At 49.0% G+C, this 25,703-nt stretch overlaps 1 protein-coding gene across 1 annotated transcript; it reads left to right on the forward strand.

Moving 5' to 3' along the window:
• The first annotated feature begins 200 nt into the window (after nt 1–200).
• LOC147123853 (F-box only protein 4-like) lies at nt 201–25,703 on the forward strand. The gene is made up of 8 exons (XM_085967507.1): nt 201–211; nt 499–636; nt 5,770–5,865; nt 7,585–7,605; nt 10,655–10,682; nt 11,130–11,355; nt 18,902–19,077; nt 25,287–25,703. Exons 1-8 carry the CDS (start codon nt 201–203, stop codon nt 25,365–25,367), a joined length of 777 nt encoding a protein of 258 aa, XP_085823633.1. The 3' UTR covers nt 25,368–25,703.

The raw sequence follows: 25,703 nt of genomic DNA on the forward strand, positions 1-25,703 counted from the left end.
AGGGGGAGTCCAGTACAAGGGGACATAACCTTAAATTCAGAGCCAGGCCATTCAGGAGAGAAGTTAGGAAACATTTCCTCACGCGAAGGGTGCTAGAAGTGTGGAACTCTTTCCCACAAACAGCAGTCGATGCCGGGGCTCTAATTAATAATGTTAAATCTGAGATCGATAGATTTTTGCTAGCCAAAGTTATTAGGGGTATGGAGCCAAGGTAGGTGAATGGAATTAGGATACAGATCAGCCATGATCTCATTGAATAGTGGAACAGGCTCGAGGGGCTGAATGGCCGCCTCCTGTTCCTGTGTTCCACAACCTGTGGCCTTTTAAAATCCAAGCTTGTTGTGACTATTTCTTAATGTACCTCCTTGGCTTTCCTACACTTTTCATCCTTGTTATGTCCTGCACTCTGGGCTTGGGCCCTTTGCCCAGGCTTCTCAATAGAATAAGGTGAGATGATGACATCAAATAAATCATACCCACTTCGGTTTTTTTGGGCAGGTATTTGAAGAGCTTTCCTGAGGGCAGAAAGCACTGGAAACTGAGCCACCCGGCCTACAGCCCGATGACTTCCTTCCTCTACTCCCTAGTGTCTCGGGCAGAACCCCGGTTTGCCATGTTTGGACCTGGCCTCTATATGTCCGTGTATAATTGAGACACGGACTGCAGGAGTTGATTATAACAAGTCTTTACAGAATGGAGACAACCCGGAAACTGAAACTACAGAAGCCTGCTAGGGCCTTTTATACAGGGGTGGTCACTGCCGGTACTGCAGTCCGAGACCAGTTATTCCCTTAAAGGTACATACACAACAATTCCTCCCCTTTTAGATAAACAGTACATAACATTCATTTAACAACTAAATAATAACTAATTACAATTACAATTACGGTTGCTAGATACATTGGTTGAAGTTAAGCAATTATAAGTTCAGTCTTTGAGGAGGCTTCCTGATTCTGTCTGGATAACGCCACTTTGGGATATCAGGTTCTTCTGGCAAGGTTGAGTCGGGATCAATGTCGTTGTTTGGTTCGTCTGCTTCCAATATCACCGATTCTGCGGTAGATGCAATTGATACTTCGGATTCATCGCCAGGTGTATCAGATCGTGGTGTGGAGTTGGCGTTTTCCAGTGACTCTAGAATCTGGTCAGCATGGCGTCTTACAATGCTCTCTCCAATGTCCACAGTATACATTAGAGGTCCTTGCCATGTACAGATCGTTCCTGGCTGCCATTTCTCTGTGCGGTAGTCCCGGGCCAAAACTGGTTGACCTATCTTAAAACTCCTGGTCGGCCTTTCATTCATATTCTGAAACTGCCTGTTCTCCACATCTCTTTTGATGTTTGGCTTAACCAAATCCAAGCGGCATCGTAGTCTTCGATTGAAGAACAACATGGCTGGAGTTTGGTTGGTAACCGCATGTGTCGCATTCCGGTAGGCAAACAAGAAATTATCCACCTTGTGTTGTAGGGGTATATCTTCATTACACATTGCCTTGATAGCCTTCTTGAATGTTTGAACAAGCCTCTCGGCCAATCCATTAGTGGCTGGATGATATGGGGCGGATGTGTAATGCTTAACACCATTGCTCTTTAAGAACCTCCGGAACTCTTCAGACACAAACTGTGGTCCATTGTCAGAGCAAATCTGTTCAGGCAGCCCATTCCTGGTGAATATGGTTCGTAAGACTGTGATAGTTTTTTCTGTGGTGGTTGAGGACATTTTTATTACCTCTGGCCACTTTGAATGTGAATCCACCGCAATTAAAAACATCGAGTCCATAAAGGGACCAGCAAAATCAATGTGCACCCTTTGCCATGGAGATGAGGGCCACTCCCATGGATGTAGAGGGCTTGTGGTGGGGCGTTTTGGACCTTCTGGCATCCAGTACAGCTCTTGGTCATCTCTTCGATTTCTCTATCGATTCCCGGCCACCACACAAACGCTCTGGCTAAGTTATTCATTTTTACCCCTCCCAGATGACCCTCATGAAGCTCATTGAGCACTCTATCCTTCAATTTGGGTGGAATTACTACTCTGGATCCACACATCAAGGTTCCTCTGCACACTGACAGCAGTTCTCTTCTTGGCGAGAATGCTGGCAGCAGTGGTTCGCCATGTGCTGGCCATCCTTTCACCGTTAAATCATAGACCCAGGAGAGTGTCGGGTCATTTCGTGTTTCCTTTTCTATGTTTGCATTCGTCACAGGGAAACATTCGACTATAGTTGAGTGGAATAAGTCCACTGGATCCAGTGCCAGTTCCTCTTCCACCGTCGGCAACGGTAGGCGCGACAATCCATCAGCATTCCCATGCTGTTTAGTTCCTTTGTACTCGATGTCATAATGGTGTGCCCCTAGGAAAAGGGACCACCTCTGTAGCCGTTGTGCCGTCATTATCGGTACGCCCTTCTGAGGGTTGAAAATGGAGACGAGAGGTTGATGATCAGTTAGTAGAGTAAATTTCTGACCGTGCAGGTGGTGATTGAACTTCTTCACCCCCCACACCAGGCTGAGGCCTCTCTGTCAACCTGGGCGTAGTTACGCTCGGCTGAAGTTAACGAGCGTGACGCAAAAGCTATCGGCCTCTCTGAACCATCAAGGAATTTATGTGACAGTACCGCCCCAATGCCGTAGGGAGACGCATCACACGCCAGTCTTATCGGTAGTGATGGGTTGTAGTGAGCCAATACTTCTCTTGAAGTGATTAGGTCCTTACTCTTCTGAAAGGCCCGCTTACATTCATCGCTCCATTTCCATGCTACTCCCGTTCATAGTAGGGCGTTCAGTGGATGCAGAATTGTGGACAAGTTCGGCAAAAACTTATGGTAGTAATTCACCAATCCGAGGAATGACCTCAGTTGCGACACATTTTCAGGCGCTGGAGCCTTAACTACCGCTTCAATTTTGTCAGGGGACATATGCAACCCCTCTTCATCAATCACGTGGCCACAATACGATATCTGTTTCTTAAAAAACTTGCACTTGGGGCGATTGGCTCGTAGCCCATGTTCACGTAGTGTAGTGAGCACCTGCTCTAGGTTGGCAAGGTGTTCACTGTCATCTTCACCTGTCACTAGGATGTCATCCAAGTAACACTGAGTCCCCGGAATCCCTTGCAGGACTTGTTCCATCGCTCTTTGCCATATCGCCGGAGCTGATGCTACTCCGAATACCAGTCGATTATACTGGTAAAGACCTTTGTGAGTGTTTATCGTGAGATACTTCCTAGAGGATTCTTCAACCTCCATCTGCAAATATGCTTGTGCTAGGTCAATTTTTGTAAAACGCTTCCCTCCAGATAGTGAGGCGAAGATATCTTCTATCCTTGGAAGAGGATATTGTACTGTGTGAAGGACTGGGTTCACCGTCACCTTGAAGTCCCCACAGATGCGAACCTTCCTTGGCTCCTCAGGCTTATTGTTTAACATTTTCTTCATGACAGGAACGATGGGTGTCGCCCACTCGCTCCAGTCTACCTTAGATAACACGCCTGCATTCTCCAGATTCTCCAGCTCTGCCTCAACGACTGGGTGAATTGCATATGGTACCGGTCTTGATTTGAAAAACTTGGGAATTGCATTCTCCTCTATTTTTATCGAGGCGGTTACGCCTTTAAGAGTGCCCAGTTCTTGTTGAAATACCTCTTTGGCGTCAGCTAAGATTGTTGACAATCTTACAGGTATGACGTCGTCATCCTTTTTACCAGCCACCGTCAGAGCCTGAATGGAGTGCCAGTCTAAACTTATCTTTCTGATCCATTCACGTCCCAATAACGGTGGTCCACCATCTTGCAGAATGTAGAGATACAATTTCCGTATTTTCTTGCCGTTGTATTCGACAGGCACCCTTATTTTTTGCCCCGCATACGTCCTCAAGACAATGGATGTCTCTCTCAAGTGTATGTGTGAGAATAGCCGCTCGTAGTCTCATCGATTCATGACGGTTAGAGCTGATCCTGTATCCAATTCCATTTTGACTTGGGACCCTGCTATCGTGAGGGTGACCCAAATGGTTCGGTGATCCTCTTTTGCGATTACGTTGTGAAGTTTGAGACAGCTTAGTCTCTTGTTCCCGGATTCACTATCGCTCATCTGGTCTTCGGAACTACTGTCCGTCATCTTTTGTACTTTCCTGTACGGTTCCTTACTGGCCTTTTTGTTGTCGTTGGTCTTCTTCCCAGACCTGCAAACTCGTGCAATGTGTCCCATTTTTCCGCACTGCCTGCATATTTTGTCCTTGGGCCAGCAGTCCTTCTGGTCATGGTTTGTTCTGCCGCAGCGATAACATTTTGCAAATCCCCGTGTCATTTCGTGGGTGCCGTATTCCTGTGGCTTTTGTTGTATTTCCGCAGCTCCCCCTGCTGCTGCTTCGTACGATACTGCCACGCTGTAAGCCTTATCTAGCGTCAGCTCTTTTTCTGAGAGTAACCTCTTCTGGAATCCTTCACTCAGGAGTCCATTGACAAATTTGTCCTGTAAGGTATCTGCCAGTCCTGCTCTGAACTGGCAGTGCTTTGATAGCTTGCGTAGTTCCGTAAGGTAATCAGCATTGCTCTCATTTTTATGCTGATTTCTCCTGTGGAATTTAAATCTTTCTGCTATCAGCAGCGGTGTAGGATTTAGGTGTTCCTGTAGGATAGCAACAATTTCGTTAAAACTCTTCGCCTTCGGTTTGGCTGCAGTAATCAGATCCCGCAATAGGCCGTACGTTCTTGCGCCCATTAAATTTAGCAATACCGATGCCTTTTTCTCATCGGCTATTTCGTTTGCCTCGCAATATACCTCGACTCTTTCCACATACGTGGTCCAGTCTTCTATTGCATTATCGAAGGCAGTGATATCGGCAGTCTTTGGCATCTTGAAAATCTAAGATGGCGCCTCCCGCGCTTTGCCTTCGTCCCCGATGGATCAAAATGACGCCTCCCGCGCTTTTCCTTCTTCCCCGCCTAGTTAAGATGGCGCCTCCCGCGCTTTCCCGCCGCTGCCGCTGCTGCCAACGCTGTTGCTGGCGATTATATTTATTTTACTATCCTGTAATGGCGATGCCCTATGGTCTTCGCGCCTCCCCGATCGCTGCTGCCAACGCCGCTCTCCGCGGTATTTTTATTTTTCTGTCGCGCTTCAATATTTGCTCCGTTAATTGAAGAACTGTTCCCGTCGTGGAGCGGACCCTCTGGGACACTTCCCTCCCTCTTCTTAGGTCCGAACGCTGCCCGGCTTCGACACCGGCCGCGCCCTGTGTGCTCCACCCTCTCTCTCTCTCTTTGCTTCCTGACTCGCTGCCTGGCCCCGTTGCAGAGCCACCCGATCGAGCTCTAGCCCGCCGCAGCCCAGGAAGGATCAGTGCACTACCTGCCACCAGCCCGATTAGCTGGGAAACCACAGACTGGAGAACAAAGCCTGGCTCTCGACAGTCTCTCCTGCACTTTTCAATTCGATGATTTGGAGGGCGGTTGCCCACAGTCGACGCCCGTTTCTCGAGTTTCTTTGGATTATTTTTTTTTTTCTTTCTCCTGGCTTCGACCTTCAATAACGTCGTCTGAGGTGCTGCCGAGTTGCAGGTAAGTTTGTTTCTTACTCGTCGCCAGTATTATGTCCGTGTATAATTGAGACACGGACTGCAGGAGTTGATTATAACAAGTCTTTACTGAATGGAGACAACCTGGAAACTGAAACTACAGAAGCCTGCTAGGGCCTTTTATGCAGGGGTGGTCACTGCCGGTACTGCAGTCTGAGACCAGTTATTCCCTTAAAGGTACATACACAACAGCCTCAAGCAATTGGACTCCTCCCTGGTCACAAAGATGATGAATTCACCAAGGCTGCTGCCAGTCGCGGGTTTCCCACAGCGACAGATCGACGGTACGTCACCCGACCCGAATGGCAGCCATTGCTTTCTTTGTGACAATATAAGCCCACCAGGAGTTCCCCGAGGCATCATTCTTCACGATTGAGCCTACAGCAACAACTTGCATTGATACAGCACCTTTAATGTTGTAAAACATCCCAAAGCGCTTCACAGGAGCGATTATCAAACAAAATTTGACACCGATCCACATAAGGAGATATTAGGACAGGTGACTAAAAGCTTGGTCAAAGAGGTAGGATTTAAGGAGCGTCTTAAAGGAGGTAGAAAGGGGCGGAGAGATTTATGGAGGGAATTCCAGAGTTTAGGGCCCGGCAGCTTAAGGCACGGCCACCAATGGTGGTGATGAAAATCGGGGATGCACAAGAGGGCAGAATTGGAGTAGCACAAAGATCTCGGAGGGATGTAGGGCTGGAAGAGGTTACAGAGATAAGGAAGAGTGAGGCCATGGAGGAATTTGAAAATAAGAAGAATGAGAATTTTAAAATTGAGGTGTTGCCAGACCGGTAGCTTATGTAGGCCAGTGAGCACAGGGGTAATGGGTGAATGGGACTTGATGCGAGTTAGGACACGGACAGCAGTTTTGGATGAGCTCAAGCTTACGTAGGGTAGAATGTGGGAGGTCGACCAGGAGTGTGTTGGAATAGTCAAGTCTGGAGGTTGCACGGCTACTCAAGCCTCATCACCCCAGTAACAGGCGTAACTCAAGCACAGCAAGCCCGAAGGCTCTTTCCAAAAATAGATGTAGTCGAATAATCTTAATTATGAGATGAAGTAACGTGGGACGAGGCTCGTGTGGAGCATAAACACTGACATAGACCTGTTGGGCCGCACAGCCTGATCCTGTGCTGTAAATATCATGTACAGGAAACTCTCGATTTACCGGCACCTAAATAACCGGAAATCTCTGTTAACCGGCAAAATTCAGGAGTAGGTTCAGGTAAGTTTTACTTCAGATTAGTGGCCGTTCCTGGATTTTTGGCCATGTAACCAGGATTCCTGCACCTGTTGCTATGCAACAGGGATGCCTGGATCTGTGGCCGTGTACGGGGCTCTCGTATACCTTTAACTAATTCTAACTTATTCTAAGTAGAATTCAATAATTAAGCTAAATCGTAGTAAATAAAAGGGCATTGTAAGGGTTAAGTCATGGAAGGGCAGCTCGGACCCGTGTCATGCTTCTCCTGTGCCATGTGGGAAATCAGGGACACTGTCCCTGACAACTATGTGTGCAGGAAGTGTGTCCAGCTGCAGCTCCTAGCAGACCGCATGGCGGCGCTGGAGCTGCGAATGGACTCACTCTGGAGCATACGCGATGCTGAGGATGTTGTGGATAGCACATTCAGTGAGTTGGTCACACCGCAGGTAAAGGCTAGCTCAGACAGTAAATGGGTGACCAAAAGGCAGGGTAAAGGCAGGAAGGTAGTGCAGGAGTCACCTGCGGTCATCTCCCTCCAAAACAGGTTTACCGTTTTGGGTACTGTTGGGGGAGATGACTTATCAGGGGAAGGCACCAGCAGCCAGGTTCAGGGCACCATGACTGGCTCTGCTGCACAGAAGGGCGGGAAAAAGAGGGATAGGGCTATAGTGATAGGGGATTCAATTGTAAGGGGGATAGATAGGAGTTTCTGTGGCCGAGACCGAGACTCCAAGATGGTATGTTGCCTCCCTGGTGCAAGGGTCAAGGATGTCTCGGAGCGGGTGCAGAGCATTCTGAAGGGGGAGGGGGATCAGCCAGTTGTCGTGGTACATGTAGGTACCAACGATGTAGGTAAAAAGAGGGAAGAGGTCCTACAAGCTGAATTTAGGGAGTTAGGAGCTAAATTGAAAAGTAGGACCTCAAAGGTAGTAATCTCTGGATTGCTACCAGTGCCACGAGCTAATAAGTTTAGAGAGAGTAAGATAGATAAGCTAAATACGTGGCTTGAGCAGTGGTGCAAGGGAGAGGGATTTAAATTCTTGAGGCATTGGAACCAGTTCTTGGGGAGGAGTGACCTGTACCAAGGGGACGGTCTACACCTGAACTGTGAGGGAGCCGATGTCCTCGGGGTAATATTTTCTAGGGCGGTTCGGGAGGATTTAAACTAATTTGGCAGGGGGATGGGAACCTAGGTAGTGGAAAAGAGGGAAGTCATATGAAGTCAGAAATAGATGGTAGAAAGGTGAGAAGCAATAAGCAAAGGAGAGAAACACAAAGGGCCAAACTAATTCATAATGAGAGTGTGAAAAAAGCAAGCCTGAAGGCTTTGTATCTTAATGCTAGAAGCATTAGGAACAAGGTGGATGAATTAGTTGTGGAAATAGAGGTAAACAAGTATGATTTGATTGGGATTACAGAAACGTGGCTGCAGGGTGGGCAAGGCTGGGAACTTAACATCCAGGGATATACAATATTTAGGAAGGATCGGCAAAAAGGTAGGGGAGGTGGGGTAGCATTGCTGGTAAAGGAGGGGATTAATGCAATGGAAAGGAAGGATATTAACTCGGATGAAACGGAATCTGTATGGGTAGAAATGAGAAATAGCAAGGGGAGGAAAACGTTAGTGGGTGTGATATATAGGCCTCCAAATAGTAATATGGAGGTGAGGGAAGGCATAAAAAGGGAAATTAGAGAAGCGTGCGATAAGAGCACAGCTGTCATCATGGGTGACTTTAATTTACATATTGATTGGACTACCCAAATTAGTAAAAATTCTGAGGAGGAGGAATTCCTGGAATGTTTTCGGGACGGTTATCTGGACCAATATGTCGAGGAGCCGACTCGAGATCAGGCCATTTTAGACTGGATATTGTGCAATGAGAAGGGACTTATCAGCAATCTTCTTGTACGAGGCCCCTTGGGTCAGAGCGATCATAATATGATCGAGCTCTCAGTCGAGATGAAGAGTGAGGAAATTGAATCAGAGACTAAGGTCCAGAACTTAAATAAAGGGAATTACGAGGGTATGAGACGGGAATTGGGTAAGATTGATTGGGTGGTGTTTCTGGGGGGATTGACAGTGGATAGACAATGGCAAGCATTCAAAGATAGAATGGAAGAATTCCAGAACATGTTTATACCGGTTTGGCATAAAAATAAACCTAAAAAGGTGACTCAACCGTGGATAACGAGGGAAATTAGGGACAGCATAAAATCAAAAAAAAGGGCATATCAACTGGCAAAAAAAAGCACCAGACCGGAAGATTGGGGGCAGTACAGGATACAGCAAAAGAGGACAAAGGGATTAATCAGGAAGGGGAAAATAGAATACGAAAGTAAACTTGCAGCAAACATAAAGACAGACTGCAAAAGCTTTTATCGGTATATCAGGAGGAAAAGACTGGTAAAATCCCAAGTCGGTCCCTTGCAGTCCGATTCGGGAGAATATATAATGGAGAATAAGGAAATGGCAGACCAATTAAACTCATACTTTGGTTCTGTATTCACAAAGGAGGACACAAATAACCTCCCAGGAATATCGGCAAACATAGGGACTAATGAGAGGGAGGAGCTGACAGAAATTAGTATCTCTAGGGATATGGTGTTGGGTAAGTTGAGGGGACTGAAGGCCGACAAATCCCCGGGGCCTGATAAACTACATCCTAGGGTACTTAAGGAGGTGGCCCTGGAGATAGCAGATGCTCTAAGGATCATCTTCCGGAACTCCATTGACTCGGGAACAGTACCCGTGGATTGGAGGGTAGCTAATGTTACCCCAATATTTAAAAAGGGGGGTAGAGAGAAAGCAGGGAATTATAGACCAGTAAGCCTTACATCGGTTGTGGGCAAAATGCTAGAGTCCATTATTAAGGATAAAATAGCGGAGCACTTGACAAATGGGGAAAGGATCGGACAGAGTCAACATGGATTTACAAAGGGTAAATCGTGTTTGACTAATCTGCTGGAATTTTTTGAGGAAGTAACTGGTAAAATAGATGGGGGAGAGCCAGTGGATGTGGTGCACCTTGACTTCCAGAAAGCCTTCGATAAGGTTCCACACAAAAGATTATCATGCAAAATTAAGGCTCATGGGATTGGGGGCAAAGTATTAACGTGGATAGAGAACTGGCTGGCGGATAGAAAACAGAGAGTTGGAATAAACGGCTCGTTTTCGGAGTGGCAGGCAGTGACCAGCGGGGTGCCGCAAGGATCTGTCCTGGGACCCCAGCTGTTCACAATATATATAAATGATCTGGATCAGGGAATTGGATGCAATATTTCCAAATTCGCTGACGACACTAAACTAGGAGGAGGGGTGGGCTCTGATGAGGATGTCAGGAGGCTACAGTGCGATTTGGACAGGTTGGGGGAATGGGCGGATACGTGGCAGATGCACTATAATGTGGATAAATGCGAGGTTATCCACTTTGGGGGTAAAAACAGGAGGGTAGATTATTATCTAAATGGCAATAGATTGGGAGATGGGGAAGTGCAGAGGGACCTGGGTGTTCTTGTGCACCAGTCACTGAAGGAGAGCATGCAGGTGCAACAGGCGATTAAGAAGGCAAATGGTATGTTGGCCTTCATATCAAGGGGGTTCGAGTATAGGAATAGGGATACCTTACTACAGCTGTACAAGGTGCTGGTGAGACCGCATCTGGAGTATTGTGTACAGTTTTGGTCGCCCCATCTGCGGAAGGATGTTCTTGCCATGGAAAGAGTGCAGCGGCGATTCACCAGGCTGATACCTGGAATGGCGGGAATGACCTACGAGGAGAGATTGAATAGTTTGGGCTTGTACTCACTGGAGTTTAGAAGATTGAGAGGGGATCTCATCGAAACATATAAAATTATGGCAGGCCTGGACAGGCTGAATTCAGAGAGAATGTTTCCAATGGCAGGGGAGCACAGAACCAGGGGCCACAGTCTAAAAATAGCGGGCAAATCATTTAAAACAGAGATGAGGAAGAATTTCTTCACTCAAAGAGTGGTGAGCCTGTGGAATTCCCTGCCACAGAGGGCTGTGAAGGCTAATTCAATAAATATTTTCAAGAGAGAATTGGATATATTTCTGAAGGCTAAGGGGATTAAGGGTTACGGAGAAAAGGCGGGGACGGGGTACTGAACTGGTAAGATCAGCTATGATCTCAGACGAAGATCAGCCATGATCTCATTGAATGGCGGAGCAGGCTCGAAGGGCCGAATGGCCTACTCCTGTTCCTATCTCTATGTTTCTATGTTTATACCTCTCTGTAATCCGGACTTTTTGATAAACCGGCACCACGCCGGTCCCGTCGGTGCCGGATAAAAAAAGAGTTTCCTGTAATACTAAATACATTATCAGCTTCTTTTGTTTATCTACTTCAGGAAGGAAAGAGAGAGCGCAAGAATGGAGGAAAATGCAGCCATTAATCAACTGTTTGTGCAGCAAGGCGTTGCTGATATGGACCAAGGTGATGCAGAGAGTGTCCCGAGGCGGGAGGCACGTTACAGCATCATCCCTCAGGTCCAGAAAGTGTGCAGGGTGGTGGATGGTTTCATCTATGTGGCAAATGCTGAAGCCAGAAGAAGTTAGTGCATCTCTTTCATTCGGTACTGTCATTGAGTGAATATGGCTGCTGCGGGGGTTTGGTCCCGTGACGGGATGTGAATATATAACACACCTCTCAACAGCTGCGTAATAACAGGGAGCCAACCATACATTTTCCTGCGGCCGCTAGCAGCTTTTTAGATAATTTTACATTTATGTCAATTTAGTGGTGAACAATGCGGCACTTTGATCATCACTGATAGCATCTGGTTCGGCCTCAACTGGAGTATTGGGTCCAATTCTGGGCACTGCACTTTAGGAAGGATGTGAAGGCCTTAGAGAGGGTGCAGGAAAGATTTACAAGAATGATTCCAGAGATGAGGGACTTCAGTTACATGGATAGACTGGAGAAGCTGGCGTTGTTCTCCTTAGAGCAGAGAAGGTTGAGAGGAGATTTGATAGAGGTGTTCAAAATCATGAGGGGTCTAGACAGAGTAGATAGAGAGAAACTGTTCCCATTGGCGGAAGGGTCGAGAACCAGAGGACACAGATTTAAGGTGATTGGCAAAAGAACCAAAGGTGACACGAGGAAAAACTTTTTTACTCAGCAAGTGATTAGGATCTGGAATGCACTGCCTGAAAGGGCGGTGGAGGCAGATTCAATTGTGGCTTTGGATAAGCACCTGAAGGAAAAAGACTTGCAGGGCTACGGGGAAGGGGCGGGGAGTGGGACTAGCTGAAGTGCTCTTGCAGAGGGCCGGCACGGGCTCGATGGGCCAAAGGCCTCCTTCTGTGCTGTAACCATTCTATGATTCTATCAAACACTCCCAGGGCAGGTACAGCATAGTAGACAAGAGAGTAAAGGAGTAATGATAGATTTGTACAAATCAATGTTTAAGCCACAGTTCTAGGACACCCCATTCTAGAAAGGACATTAAAGCCATAAAGAGTGTTGAGGTTAGGTTCACCATGAACATTGCAGGGATGGGAAACTATATTCATGGCGAGAGACTAGAGCTATTGGGACTATTTTCACTGGAGCAAAGTAGGCTGAAGAAATTCCATACAGGTTTTACAACTATTAATTTTGATAGAGTGAATGGGAAAAGACTATTTTTCCTGGTTACGGAATCAGTGATGAATGGTCATCAATTTAAGATTAAAAGTGAGGACCGACGTTAGGAGAAATTTCTTTACACAGGGTTGTTGGAGCAGGAATGTTTCGTCACAGGGAGTGACCGAGGCAGAGACACTCCCATGAAGCACTACCCGGACAGCTGTGGCATGGGTTAGATACAGAGTAAAGCTCCAGTGCGAATCTTTCTATTTTTTACATATTACATAGGATATTCGGCCCAGAAACAGTCCATTCAGCCCAACCAGTCCATGCCGGAGTTTATGCTCCACTCGAGCCTCCTCCCGTCTTTCCTCATCTAAATCTATCAGCATAACTCTCGATTCCCTTCCCCCTCGTATGCTTGTCTAGCCTCCCCTTAAATGCATCTATACTATTCGCTTCAACCACTCCCTGTGGTAGCGAGTTCCACATTCTCACCACTCTCTGGGTAAAGAAGTTTCTTCTAAATTCCCGATTGATTTCTTGGTGACTATCTTATGTTGATGGCCTCTAGTTTTGCTCTTCTCCACAAGTGGAAACACTCTCTCTGTGTCCACTCTATCAAAACCTTTCATGATTTTAAAGACCTCTATTAGGTCACCCCTCAGCCTTCTTTTTTCAAGAGAAAAGAGACCCAGCCTGTTCATCCTTTCCCGATAGGAAAACCCTCGCAGTTCTGGTGTAATTTTTTTGATTTTATATTATAAATTTTGAGCAGGAGCCATCATTGTGACTTCTCTGAGTCAGGCTATCAGTTTAATGGCAATGTAATGCCAGATACTATCCGTTTATAACTTTTGCCCATGCCCTTTAGGAACTATGTTTGAGACATCTAAAGGTGTTTGACTTTATTGTCAAAGGAAAGTGAGGAGAGTTTCATCTAATTACTCCAGGCAAGATTCAACATCATAGTCCCAAGTGGAAGAATAGTGTCCTAAAGCAAGGTGTCAAGCATCAACAGCCATTGTCTGGGTCTTGTGTTAATGGGTAGGACGATTGGAGTGTCTGCCTGTTTATCTTAGTTTGAGGTTCCAATGTCTGTTTAAGCCCCTGCATGTTTCCATGGTAGCTGCAGATGTCCTTACAGCAGATAGCGCAGCTCTACATTTGCCTCCCTGCTGATCCAGACCCTGAGAAGGCAGATGAGGTCACCTTGCCATTCCCAGGTAGGTGTGCCAGGGCCTGCAGGCAATGTAGTGTATGTACTTTGCAGAAGGAACTATATTCTGCAGCCCCTGTATACTGCAGTACCGGTAGTGACCACCCCTGTATATAAGCCTGTGCAGTAACTTTGCATAATTAGTTCCAGTTTGTCTCCACTCAGTAAAGACCTGTTATAACCAACTCCTGCAGTCCGTGTCTCAATTACACACGGACATAATACTGGCGACGAGCAGATCCGAACTTACCTACAGTCGGCACCACCTCATGGGGATCCATCCCTGAAGCGAAGTTGTCAGAGGCCGAGGCCAGAAGAAAAAAATAAAAAATAAAAAATAAATAAATAAAACGATCAGAAGAAACGGGCGTCGACCGTGGGGCAACCGCCTCTGATTCATCGGAGTGAAAGATTTGCAGGAGAGGCTGTCGAGAGTGGGGCTTGGTTATCCTGTCGATGGTGTTCCAGCTAATCGGGCTGGTGGCAGGTAGTACACTGATCCTTCCTGGGCTGCGGCGGGCTAGAGCTCGATCGGGTGACTTTTCAACGGGGCCGAGCAGCGTTGTCGGGAAGAGGAGAGAGAGAGAGGGTGGAGCACACAGGGCGCGGCCGGTGCTACGAAGCCGGGCAGCGTACAGACCCGAGAAGAGGGAGGAAAGTGTCCCGCAGGGTTGCTCCAACGACGGGGAAATAAAAGAAATTAGAAGCGCAGAAAGCCGCGAGGAGCTGCCGTTTGCCACGGGAACCGCGGAGAGCGGCGTTAGCAGCAACGCGGGGGGAAGTGCGCGAAGACCATAGGGCGTCGCCATCAAGGCATAAAACACCAGCAACAGCGCTAGCAGCAGCGGAGAAGACGGAAAGCGCGGGAGGCGCCATTTTGTTAAATCGGAGAAGAAGGCAAAGCGCGGGAGGCGCCATTTTGTTAAATCGGGGAAGAAGGCAAAGCGTGGGAGGTGCCATCTTAGATTTCCAAGATGCCGAAGACTGGCAATATCACTGCTTTCGATAATGCAATAGAAGACTGGACCACGTATGTGGAAAGAGTCGAAGTATATTGCAAGGCAAACGAAGTAGCCGATGAGAAAAAGGCATCGGTACTACTAAACTTAATGGGCGCAAGAACGTACGGCCTATTGCGGAACCTGCTTACTCCAGCCAAACCGATGGCGAAGAGTTTTAACGAAATTGTTGATATCCTACAGGAACACCTAAATCCTACACCGCTGCTGATAGCAGAAAGATTTAAATTCCACAGGAGAAATCAGCATAAAGATGAGAGCAATGCTGATTACCTTACAGAACTACGCAAGCTATCAAAGCACTGCCAGTTCGGAGCAGGACTGGCAGATACCCTACGGGACAAATTTGTCTGTGGACTCCTGAGTGAAGAAACCCAGAAGAGGTTACTCTCAGAGAAAGAGCTGATGCTAGATAAGGCTTTCAGCGTGGCAGTATCGTACGAAGCAGCAGCAAGGGGAGCTGCGGAAATACAGCAAAAGGCACAGGAATACGGCACCCACGAAATGACACGGGGATTTGAAAAATGTTATCATTGCGGCAGAACAACCCATGACCAGAAGGACTGCTGGTCCAAGGACAAAATATGCAGGCAATGCCGAAAGATGGGACATATTGCACGAGTTTGCAGGTCTGGGAAGAAGACTAACGGCAACAAAAAGGCTACTAAGGAACAGTACAGGAAAGTAAAAAGATGACGGACAGTAGTTCCGAAGACCAGATGAGCGATAGTGAATCCGGGAACAAGAGACTAAGCTGTCTCAAACTTCACAACGTAATCGCAAAAGAGGATCACTGAACCATTTGGGTCAACCTCACGATAGCAGGGTCCCAAGTCAAAATGGAATTAGATACAGGATTAACCCTGACCGTCATGAATCAATGAGACTACGAGCGGCTATTCTCGCACATTCCCTTGAAAGAGACATCCATTGTCTTGAAGACGTATACGGGGCAAAAAGTATACCCCAGAGGGAGAATAAGGGTGCCTGTCGAATACAACGGCAAGGAAATACAGAAATTTTATCTGTACATACTGCAGGATGGTGGACCACCGTTATTGGGGTGTGAATGGATCAGAAAGATAAGTTTAGACTGGCACTCCATTCAGGCACTGACGGTGGCTGGTAAAAAGGATGATGACGTCACACCTGGAAGATTGTCAAAAATCTTAGCTAACGCCAAAGAGGTATTTCAACAAGAACTGGGAACTCTTAAAGGCGTAACCGCCTTGATAAAAATAGAAGAGAATGCAATTTCCAAGTTTTTCAAAGCAAGACCGGTGCCATATGCAATTCGCCCAGCCGTCGAGGCAGAGCTGGAGAATCTGGAGAATGCAGGCGTGTTATCTAAGGTAGACTGGAGCGAGTGGGCGACACCCATCGTTCCTGTCATGAAGAAAATGTTAAACAATAAGTCTGAGGAGCCAAGGAAGGTTCGCATCTGTGGGGACTTCAAGGTGACGGTGAACCCAGTCCTTCACACAGTACAATGTCCTCTCCCGAGGATAGAAGATATTTTCGCCTCACTATCTGGAGGGAAGCGTTTTACAAAAATTGACCTAGCACAAGCATATTTGCAGATGGAGGTTGAAGAATCCTCTAGGAAGTATCTCACGATAAACACTCACAAAGGTCTTTACCAGTATAATCGACTGGTATTCGGAGTAGCATCAGCTCCGGCGATATGGCAAAGAGCGATGGAACAAGTCCTGCAAGGGATTCCGGGGACTCAGTGTTACTTGGACGACATCCTAGTGACAGGTGAAGATGACAGTGAACACCTTGCCAAACTAGAGCAGGTGCTCACTAGACTAAGAGAACATGGGCTACGAGCCAACCGCCCCAAGTGCGAGTTTTTTAAGAAACAGGTATCGTATTGTGGCCACGTGATTGTTGAAGAGGGGTTACATAAGTCCCCTGACAAAATTGAAGCGGTAGTTAAAGCTCCAGCGCCTGAAAATGTGTCGCAACTAAGGTCATTCCTCAGATTGGTGAATTACTACCATAAGTTTTTGCCGAATTTGTCCACAATTCTGCACCCACTGAACAGCCTGCTACAAACTGGAGTAGCATGGAAATGGAGCGATGAATGTAAGCGGGCCTTTCAGAAGTGTAAAGGCCTGATCACTTCAAGAGAATTATTGGCTCACTACAACCCATCACTACCGATAAGACTGGCGTGTGATGCGTCTCCCTACGGCGTTGGAGCGGTACTATCACATAAATCCCTTGATGGTTCAGAGAGGCCGATAGCTTTTGCGTCACGCTTGTTAACTGCAGCCGAGCGTAACTACGCCCAGATTGACAGAGAGGCCCTCAGCCTGGTGTGGGGGGTGAAGAAGTTCAATCACTACCTGCACGGTCAGAAATTTACTCTACTAACTGATCATCAACCTCTTGTCTCCATTTTCAACCCTCAGAAGGGCGTCCTGATAATGACAGCACAACGGCTACAGAGGTGGTCCCTTTCCCTAGGGGCACACCAATATGACATCGAGTACAAAGGAACTAAACAGCATGGGAATGCTGATGGATTGTCGCGCCTACCGTTGCCGATGGTGGAAGAAGCACCTGCAGTGGATCCAGTGGAGATATTCCACTCGACCATAGTCGAATGTCTACCTGTGACGAATGCAAACATAGAAAAGGAAACACGAAATGACCCGACACTCGCCTGGGTCTATGATTTAACGGTGAAGGGATGGCCAGCACATGGCGAACCACTGTTGCCAGCATTCTCGCCGAGGAGAGAACAGCTGTCAGTGTGCAGAGGAACCTTGATGTGTGGATCCAGAGTAGTAATTCCACCCAAATTGAAGGATAGAGTGCTCAATGAGCTTCATGAGGGTCATCTGGGAGGGGTAAAAATGAAGAACTTAGCCAGAGCGTTTGTGTGGTGGCCGGGAATTGATAGAGAAATCGAAGAGATGACCAAGAGCTGTACAGGATGCCAGAAGGTCCAAAACGCCCCACCACAAGCCCCTCTACATCCATGTGAGTGGCCCTCATCTCCATGGCAAAGGGTGCACATTGATTTTGCAAATGGACTCGATGTTTTTAATTGCGGTGGATGCACATTCAAAGTGGCCAGAGGTAATAAAAATGTCCTCAACCACCACAGACAAAACTATCACAGTCTTACGAACCATATTCGCCAGAAATGGGCTGCCTGAACAGATTTGCTCCGACAATGGACCACAGTTTGTGTCTGAAGAGTTCCGGAGGTTCTTAAAAAACAATGGTGTTAAGCATTACACATCCGCCCCATATCATCCAGCCACCAATGGATTGGCTGAGAGGTTCGTTCAAACATTCAAGAAGGCTATCAATGCAATGTGCAATGAAGACATACCCCTACAACACAAGGTGGATAACTTCTTGTTTGCCTACCGGAATGCGACACATGCGGTTACCAACCAAACTCCAGCCATGATGTTCTTCAATCGAAGACTACGATGCCGCTTGGATTTGGTTAAGCCAAACATCAGAAGAGATGTGGAGAACAGGCAGTTTCAGAATATGAATGAAAGGCCGACCAGGAGTTTTAAGATAGGTCAACCAGTTTTGGCCCGGGTCTACCGCACAGAGAAATGGCAGCCAGGAACGATCTGTACACGGCAAGGACCTCTAATGTATACCGTGGACGTTGGAGAGAGCATTGTAAGATGCCATGCTGACCAGATTCTAGAGTCACTGGAAAACGTCAACTCCACACCACGATCCGATACACCTGATGATGGAACCGAAGTACCAATTGCATCTACCTCAGAATCGGGAATATTGGAAGCAAACGAACCCAACAACGACGTTGATTCCGAATCAACTCTGCCAGAAGAACCTGATACCCCAAAGAGGCGTTATCCAGACAGAATCAGGAAGCCTCCTCAAAGACTGAACTTTAATTGCTTAACTTCAGCTAATGTATATGACAACTGTAATTGTAAATATGTTATTTAATTATTAATCAAATGTTATGTACTGTTTAGCTAAAAGGGGAGGAATTGTAGTGTATGTACTTTGCAGAAGGAACTATATTCTGCAGCCCCTGTATACTGCAGTACCGGTAGTGACCACCCCTGTATATAAGCCTGTGCAGTAACTTTGCATAGTTAGTTCCAGTTTGTCTCCACTCAGTAAAGACCTGTTATAACCAACTCCTGCAGTCCGTGTCTCAATTACACACGGACATAATAGGCAAAGCTGGATCTTGGCATGACTTCCTTTGTGCAGTACCATGTAAAGCATAATATTCTTTGATTGGGATGTATTTATCTCGTACTCTCCCCCTCAGAGCACGAGCAAAAAAAGGAACTGCTCCAGATCCAGGCCATGATCGACCCAAGTCTTGGCTCTCCAAACCGCCCACTCCTAGTACTGTGCTGCATTTCCCAGCCTGACGCCCAACGGATACCATGTGTTTATGTATCTCACCAGTTGCAGTTAAGCCTGCTGGACAGACCTTGGCTGGTAAGTACAATAGGCTTCCCTTGTAATGTTCCTGAATCAAACTAATAAACACAGAGCACATGAACAGCTGCTCTTATACCACATCCCTGCACCATTGCTAAGAGAGCTGACAAAAGGGGGACAAAGCAGAGCCAAGCAGAGCAAGAAGGTTGCAGGTTCCATGCCGAGTCTGGGCTGATTTCGTGGATCTCAGCTAGGCTGGTGGTATTGATTCTATGATCAGCATCAGCGTTCCCTGGGCCCGAGAGCGGAAGGTCAGCCAGGGTTCCTGCTCCTCACTGCTATCCAGCGATCCCCCTGCTGGAGAATGCGCATCAGGTGAGGACATCATCAGGATCAGCTGTGATTTCCCGCTCCTATTGGCCAAGTATCCTGTTGGCTATCGCTGTTTACGCCCATTCAGGAATGCTCACACTTGGGCAAGGTACCATAGGGCACCCGTGAAACCGTACCCAAGCTTACCAAGCAACCCTATACCATCAATTCTACAGAGATCAGAGCTACCATAGAATAGTACAGCACAGAAGGAGCTCATTGGCCCATCGAGTCTGCGCCGTATCTTGCGAAGAGTGATCCAGTTAGTCCCACTCCCCGCTCTTTCCCCAGAGCCCTGCAATTTTTTCTCCAAGCAGAGACCCATCCCTTTTGAAGGCTACAATTGAATCTGTTTCTACCACTCCATCAGGCAGTGCATTCCAAATCCTAACCACTCGTTGTGTAAAAAAGGTTTTCTTTCTGTCGCCTCTGGTTCTTTTGCCAATCACCTTAAATCTGTGTCCTCTCGTTATTGGCCCTTCAGCCATTGGAAACAGTCACTCTTTATTTACTTTATCTAAACCCTTCATGACTTTAAACACCTCTATCAAATCTCCTCTTAGCCTTCTCTGCTCTAGGAAGAACAATCCCAGCTTCTCCAGACTATCCACGTAACTATATTTCCTCATCCCTGGAACCAATCTAGTAAATCTCCTCTGCACCCTCTCCAAAGCCGTCAAATCCTTCCTTAAGTGTGGAGCCCAGAATTGGAGACACTACACCAGCTGGGGCCGAACCAGTGTTTTATATGAGGGATGGAGCAGCTGTCTTACAACAGTTAACGTAGAAACATAGAAGATAGGAGCAGGATTAGGCCATTCGGCCCCTTGAGCCTGCTCCACCATTCAATGCGATCATGGCTGATCATCCAAATTCAGTACCCTGTCCCTGCCTTCTCCCCATATCCCTTGATCCCTTTAGCCTTAAGAAATATATCCAACTCCTTCTTGAATATATTTAATGAATTGGCCTCAACCGCCCTCTGTGGTAGAGAATTCCACAGGTTCACCACTCTCTGGGTGAAGAAATTCCTCCTCATTTCTGTCCTAAATGGCTTACCCCTTATCCTTAGACTGTGACCCCTGGTTCTGGACTACCCGGCCATCAGGAACATCCTTCCTGCATCTAGTCTGTCCAGTCCTGTCAGAATTTTATAAGTTTCAATGAGATCCCCTCTCATTCTTCTAAACTCCAGTGAGTATGGCCTAGAAATTCAGTTGCTTTCGCCAGCCGTTAACGCCATAAGAGGGGTAGATTTCCAGCGCTAGGCACTTAGCGCCCGGGCGCAGGCCGATCTGCGCCTACGCCCAACTTCAGTTGACAAAGTGTTTGCGCCCGCTCAGCTGCGCGCGCAGCTTATGACGTCATTTCGTCGTGCAACGCTGTTTGTGCGCCCCAAACCGGAAATTCAGTGGCGCCCGCCCAATGTGGGCGTGGCGCTGTTAAGAACTGTGAAGTGGAACGCAGCAGAGGCCCTGCGGGCCTCGGGGAGCACTAATTAAAGGGCACTTAGACTGAACTATAAAGGCCAGCCATTTTGCTGCAATGACTTTAGTGCTTTGGATTTCTGGACAGAGACCAAGGAACAGACCTTACTGATTTGGGCCAACATAGGAGAGGTATTTTTGGCTTCTGGCCAGAGCTTGGAAATTTGACTCATTGTGATTTCACTGTTTGCAAGTTTATTATGGGGGCTGCATGGGGTTCCAACCCTCAGTTCCAGCATTATGTGCGAAGGGCTCGCAGACGCTGTGTGAGAGGGCCAGCCATGCCTAGACGCAGAGGGGCCATCAGGCGTCGGCAACGTAGGCCTTACCCACTCAGGGAATACCGGCAGCAGGTGTCCTATCTCACCATGACTGCCGCGCATTGTGTTAAGAGGCTGCGCTTCAGAAGGGAGGCGGTTGCAGAGATCTGCCAGCTGCTTCACAGAGTTCTGCGTCCACAGCTGATGTGCAGGACGTCTCTGTCGGTCGAAGTGAAGGTCACGGTGGCTCTGAACTTTTATGCAAGCGGCTCCTTCCAAGCCGCTGCTGGGGACATAGCGAACATCTCCCAGTTCGCCGTGCATCGCTGCATCCGGCAGGTCACCGATGCCCTTTTCGCAAGGAGACACCAATTCATCTCCTTCCCCATGACCCTAGAGAGGCAGGAGCAGCGTGCAGTCGGATTTGCCAGGATCGCCGACTTCCCCATGGTGCAGAGCGCCATTGACTGCACGCATGTGGCTATGCGGGCACCTATCGACAATGCCGAGGATTACCGCAACCGGAAGGGCTACCATTCCCTCAATGTACAGCTGGTGTGTGACCACAGGCAGCGCATCCTAGCTGTCAATGCCTGCTTTCCAGGAAGCAGCCACGATGCATTTATCCTGCGCCAGACTACTGTGGCTGACATGATTGAGGCACAGCCTCCACCAAGGGGATGGCTTATCGGGGACAAGGGCTACCCTTTGTGTACATGGCTCTAAACCCCGCTCCGTGCGCCCAGGACCCCTGCGGAGGAGGCATACAACGAAAGCCATCAAGCCACAAGGAACATCATAGAGCAAACGATTGGCGTCCTCAAGCAACGGTTCCGCTGCCTGGATTGTTCCGGCGGATCTCTACAGTATTCGCCGGAGAGAGTCTCCCAGTTCGTCGTCGTTTGCTGCATGCTGCACAACCTGGCTCTCCGCAGGACTCAGGCACTGCCACCTCACGTTGGACCACCACCTCAGGAGGACGAGCAGGAGGACCATGAGGAGGAGGAGGAGGAGGAGGAGGAGTACCAGCCCAGGAGGGAGCCACAAGGTCCAAGGGCCGTCCGCCGGCGGCTTATTGAACGACACTTCTAGGCCCCCTGTCAGGGAATGGCTTGTGGCAATGAACGCACCTGAATGCAGCCGCTCCGCAAGCCCTCAGCCGGTTAACGCAACAACCACTTGAAACATGGCACCTGGACAAGCTGAATAAATAAAAAGCTTTATTTAACAAACTCAGGGCCCTTCCCACATGAAACAGAAAAACAGACAAGACCCCCAAAAAACAGTCAGAAACACATCTCACTCCCACAACCTGGGGAGGAATAACAAAACTTGTCCATCCAATTGGCCTTCATCCTCGGCCTTACCAAAATAAGCCCCCCCCTTCCAGAACACAAACACCCCCATATAAAAAAAACAGTTGGCAACACACTCTACTTGGTGTGCCGAGAGGGCGAGTCCTTGTGCAGCCTTCTCCGGCCCCTGCCCGACCTGCTGCTCCGCCTCAACCTGGGCCCTGTGGGTGTTGCACGGCTGGGGGAAGGCTCCTGAGGGGCACAATGCGTGACGGCAGATGCCCTTGGGGGTCGGCCTAGACGAGGTCCGGCCCTGGAGGGGCCGGCTGCTGACTGCTGCAGCTGTGGCTGGCCAGCATCAGTCTCTCCAGCAGCTCGTCGCTCCTTGGCTGGGGGAGTGGCAGTGGCGGCTGCAGCAATGGGGGCAAGCTGGCTGATGCCAGGCGCTCGCTGGTCGCCAGAGACACTGGCACTCGGCCGGGCTGGCACTGCAGCAAGCGCAGCAATCTGGTGGAGGCCAGACCGCTGTGCTGCAGCAGGGCGGCGGGTGCCCTGGCGATGCTTCCGTGACACAGCGAGCGTGGCAGAAGTGAGTGCCCGAACTGCCCTGTTCTGTGCCCGCATCAGATCAGCCAGTGTCTGCACGGCACCACTCATGAACTCGCGACTCGCGTCCTGTGCTGCCGCGAGTTGGTCAACACCCCTGTCCTGCGCTGCCGCAAGTTGGTCGACACCCCTGTCCTGTGCTGCCGCGAGTTGGTCGACACCCCTGGCCTGTGCTGCCGCGAGTTGCTCCACACCCCTGGCCTGTGAGTCCCCGAAAGCGGCCACACTATGAGCCAGGGACTCAATGGCCTGAGGCAACTGTCCCACAACTCCCATGAACTCGTTGTGGCGCCGCTCCGAGGCCGCGGACATTTCATCAAGGAGGCGCACCTCCTGGGCGAGGACCGTCTCCGGACTCTCCCTCTGGGGAGAAGGCCGCCGAGCTGCCCGACCCTTCCCGCGTGCCTGGACGCCACTGGGACCAGCAACTGCCCTCCCCTGCAACACTTCCCCCCTCTGGGGAGAAGGCCGCCGTGCTGCCTGACCCTTCCCGCGTGCCTGGACGCCACTGGGCCCAGGAGCTACACCCCCCTGCAACACTTCCCCCTGGCTCTCCTGCAGGCAAGACGTGTCCCCTCCATTGCCATCCCCTGGCGCGGATGAGGGTTCCCCCGATGTGCCGCCTTCCTCTTGGTCCTCGTCGTCCTCCTCTTCCGAGGGACTGGCACTCTCAGCTTCAAGGACCTCCTCCTCACCAGCTGAAAGCAGGAAGGCACAAGAGTAGCTTTAAAGTGAGGACAGGGCATCAGCGAGGGAGGCATGAGTGGTGGCATTATGCGCATTGGTCGGACAGTGGCAAAGGATGTAGATCTGAAGCGCAAGGGGAACGAGAGAGGTCCAAACGGTCATGTCCTTACCATTGGGGCCCAGCACAGGGTCGGCATCTTCAATGGCAACGGGGCCAGTCACCCGGCCACGCATGAGTCGAGCCACGCTCTCCTCCAGCTCACTGAGCTCCTGGAACTGGGCACGGCCTCCCCCGGTGACATTCTGGCTCTTCAAATTCTGCGCCAGCTTGGCCTGCAAGAGAAAGGACGGCCTCTAAGTACATTGTGGTGCCCTGTTGTTGTGTGCACTGCCTCTCATGGTCGAATAGCTTGGCCAGTGTGTTAAGTGCAGAAAGTGCTATTGATGATCATGCCAGTGCCATAGCTGCGGGAGGAGGGCTGGCCATTAGGCCTTTGAGGTCCCTTTGCCCATAATGTGAGGTGCACATGCAAGGATGAGGAGGACACTGGAAAGGGTACTCACCCTGACCAACCGAGTGAGGTTGTTGTACTTCTTGCGGCATTGGTCACCAGTCCTGGGGACTTCGCTGTTGGCTGACACCCTCTGGGCGATTTCCCTCCAGGCTCTCCTGTACTGCCTCCTGGGAGCCTTCTTGCCACTGTCCGGGCACAAGATCTCTCTGTTCTTTTGCAACCCCCTAAGCAGCACCTTCAAAGCATGCTCTGAGAAGCGCTGCGCTCATTCACGGGCCTTCTGCATGGCTTCAGGCGCTATTTGGGTCCACCAGCAGTGTTCAGGCCTAGCTGCAGGGCTCCACTATCCAGGGCGTGGCTGCAGACAAAGTCGACCCTTCCCCCTTTAAGAGCTGGCCGGCGTCAGGGTGTCTGCTGTCAATCAAAACATGACCGCACCTGCGCTGCGCCCGGCCTTGGCGTTATCAGTCCGCACCGCCGGCTTAGCGCCTAAAGATAGGAGTGCAACGCCAGTTTCAGCGCTCGCCCAAACTCCTTGGCCAAAGCTACTGAATTTCTGCGAAGTGGCCTCCACTTTCTGGCGGGCGCTAACTTCAGCGAACGCCCGACTTTACCGCCCCAAAAGTGGCTATACTGAATTTCTAGGCCTATAAGCCCAATCGACCCAATCTCTCCTCATACGTCATTCCTGCCATCCCAGGTATCAGCCTGGTGAATCTTCGCTGAACTCCCTCCATGGCAAGAACATCCTTCCTCAGATAAGGTGACCAAAACTGCACACAATACTCAAGATGTGGTCTCACCAAGGCCCTGTACAACTGCAGCAAGACATCCTTGTTCCTGTACTCGAACCCTCTCGCTATGAAGGCCAACATACCATTTGCCTTCTTAACCGCCTGCTGCATCTGTTACCTGGGGAGAAAGCTAGTTATCACTGGCAAGCTCCAAATAATGCAGATTGTCAACAGGTTAGATGAGTGTACCTTTGTCGTCAGTGTGTGTGAACTAACAGCTCCCTCCATTTCCGGTTATTTATTTGATTAGGCACATGATACTGATGCAGAGTCTCTTGTCGGGTTTCTCGAAGGCATCGAATGGATTCTTCGGGAAGTTGGGAGATTGTGAACCATTTGAGTGACAGCTGGGACTTGACGGAGAAGGAGACCATCAATGGGGAATGACGTTAGACCTAAGCAGCTCAGCTATCCTGAATCTCCCACCTCTGTCAGGACAAACTGCTCATGACACTGCACTATATCTCAAGGAGGTGGATGGATACTGGCGAGATGATGTACTTCGCTGATGCACTGGTCATCAATCAGTCTTGTGCATCTATGTTGATTTTCCTTCTATGCTGGATTATGAAGTAGTATCGATAAATATTTCTGGTGTGTTTTTAGCTGCCATTCCGAACTGTTCCCTTGAGCAGTATTTATTTGCAGGATGGAGCCAATACAATGC

Source organism: Somniosus microcephalus, chromosome 2 (assembly GCF_052327205.1).
Source record: "Somniosus microcephalus isolate GS21.2 chromosome 2, FLI_Smic_1.0, whole genome shotgun sequence".
In the NCBI taxonomy this organism is placed as follows: domain Eukaryota; kingdom Metazoa; phylum Chordata; class Chondrichthyes; order Squaliformes; family Somniosidae; genus Somniosus; species Somniosus microcephalus.

What these genes read in the sequence shown, in the direction of transcription:
- LOC147123853 (XM_085967507.1), top strand. An exon ending in TTTGGACCTGGCCTCTATAT is followed by an intron (nt 637 to 5,769) that starts GTCCGTGTATAA and finishes CATACACAACAG; the next exon opens with CCTCAAGCAATTGGACTCCT. An exon ending in AAATGCTGAAGCCAGAAGAA is followed by an intron (nt 11,356 to 18,901) that starts GTTAGTGCATCT and finishes TCTCCCCCTCAG; the next exon opens with AGCACGAGCAAAAAAAGGAA.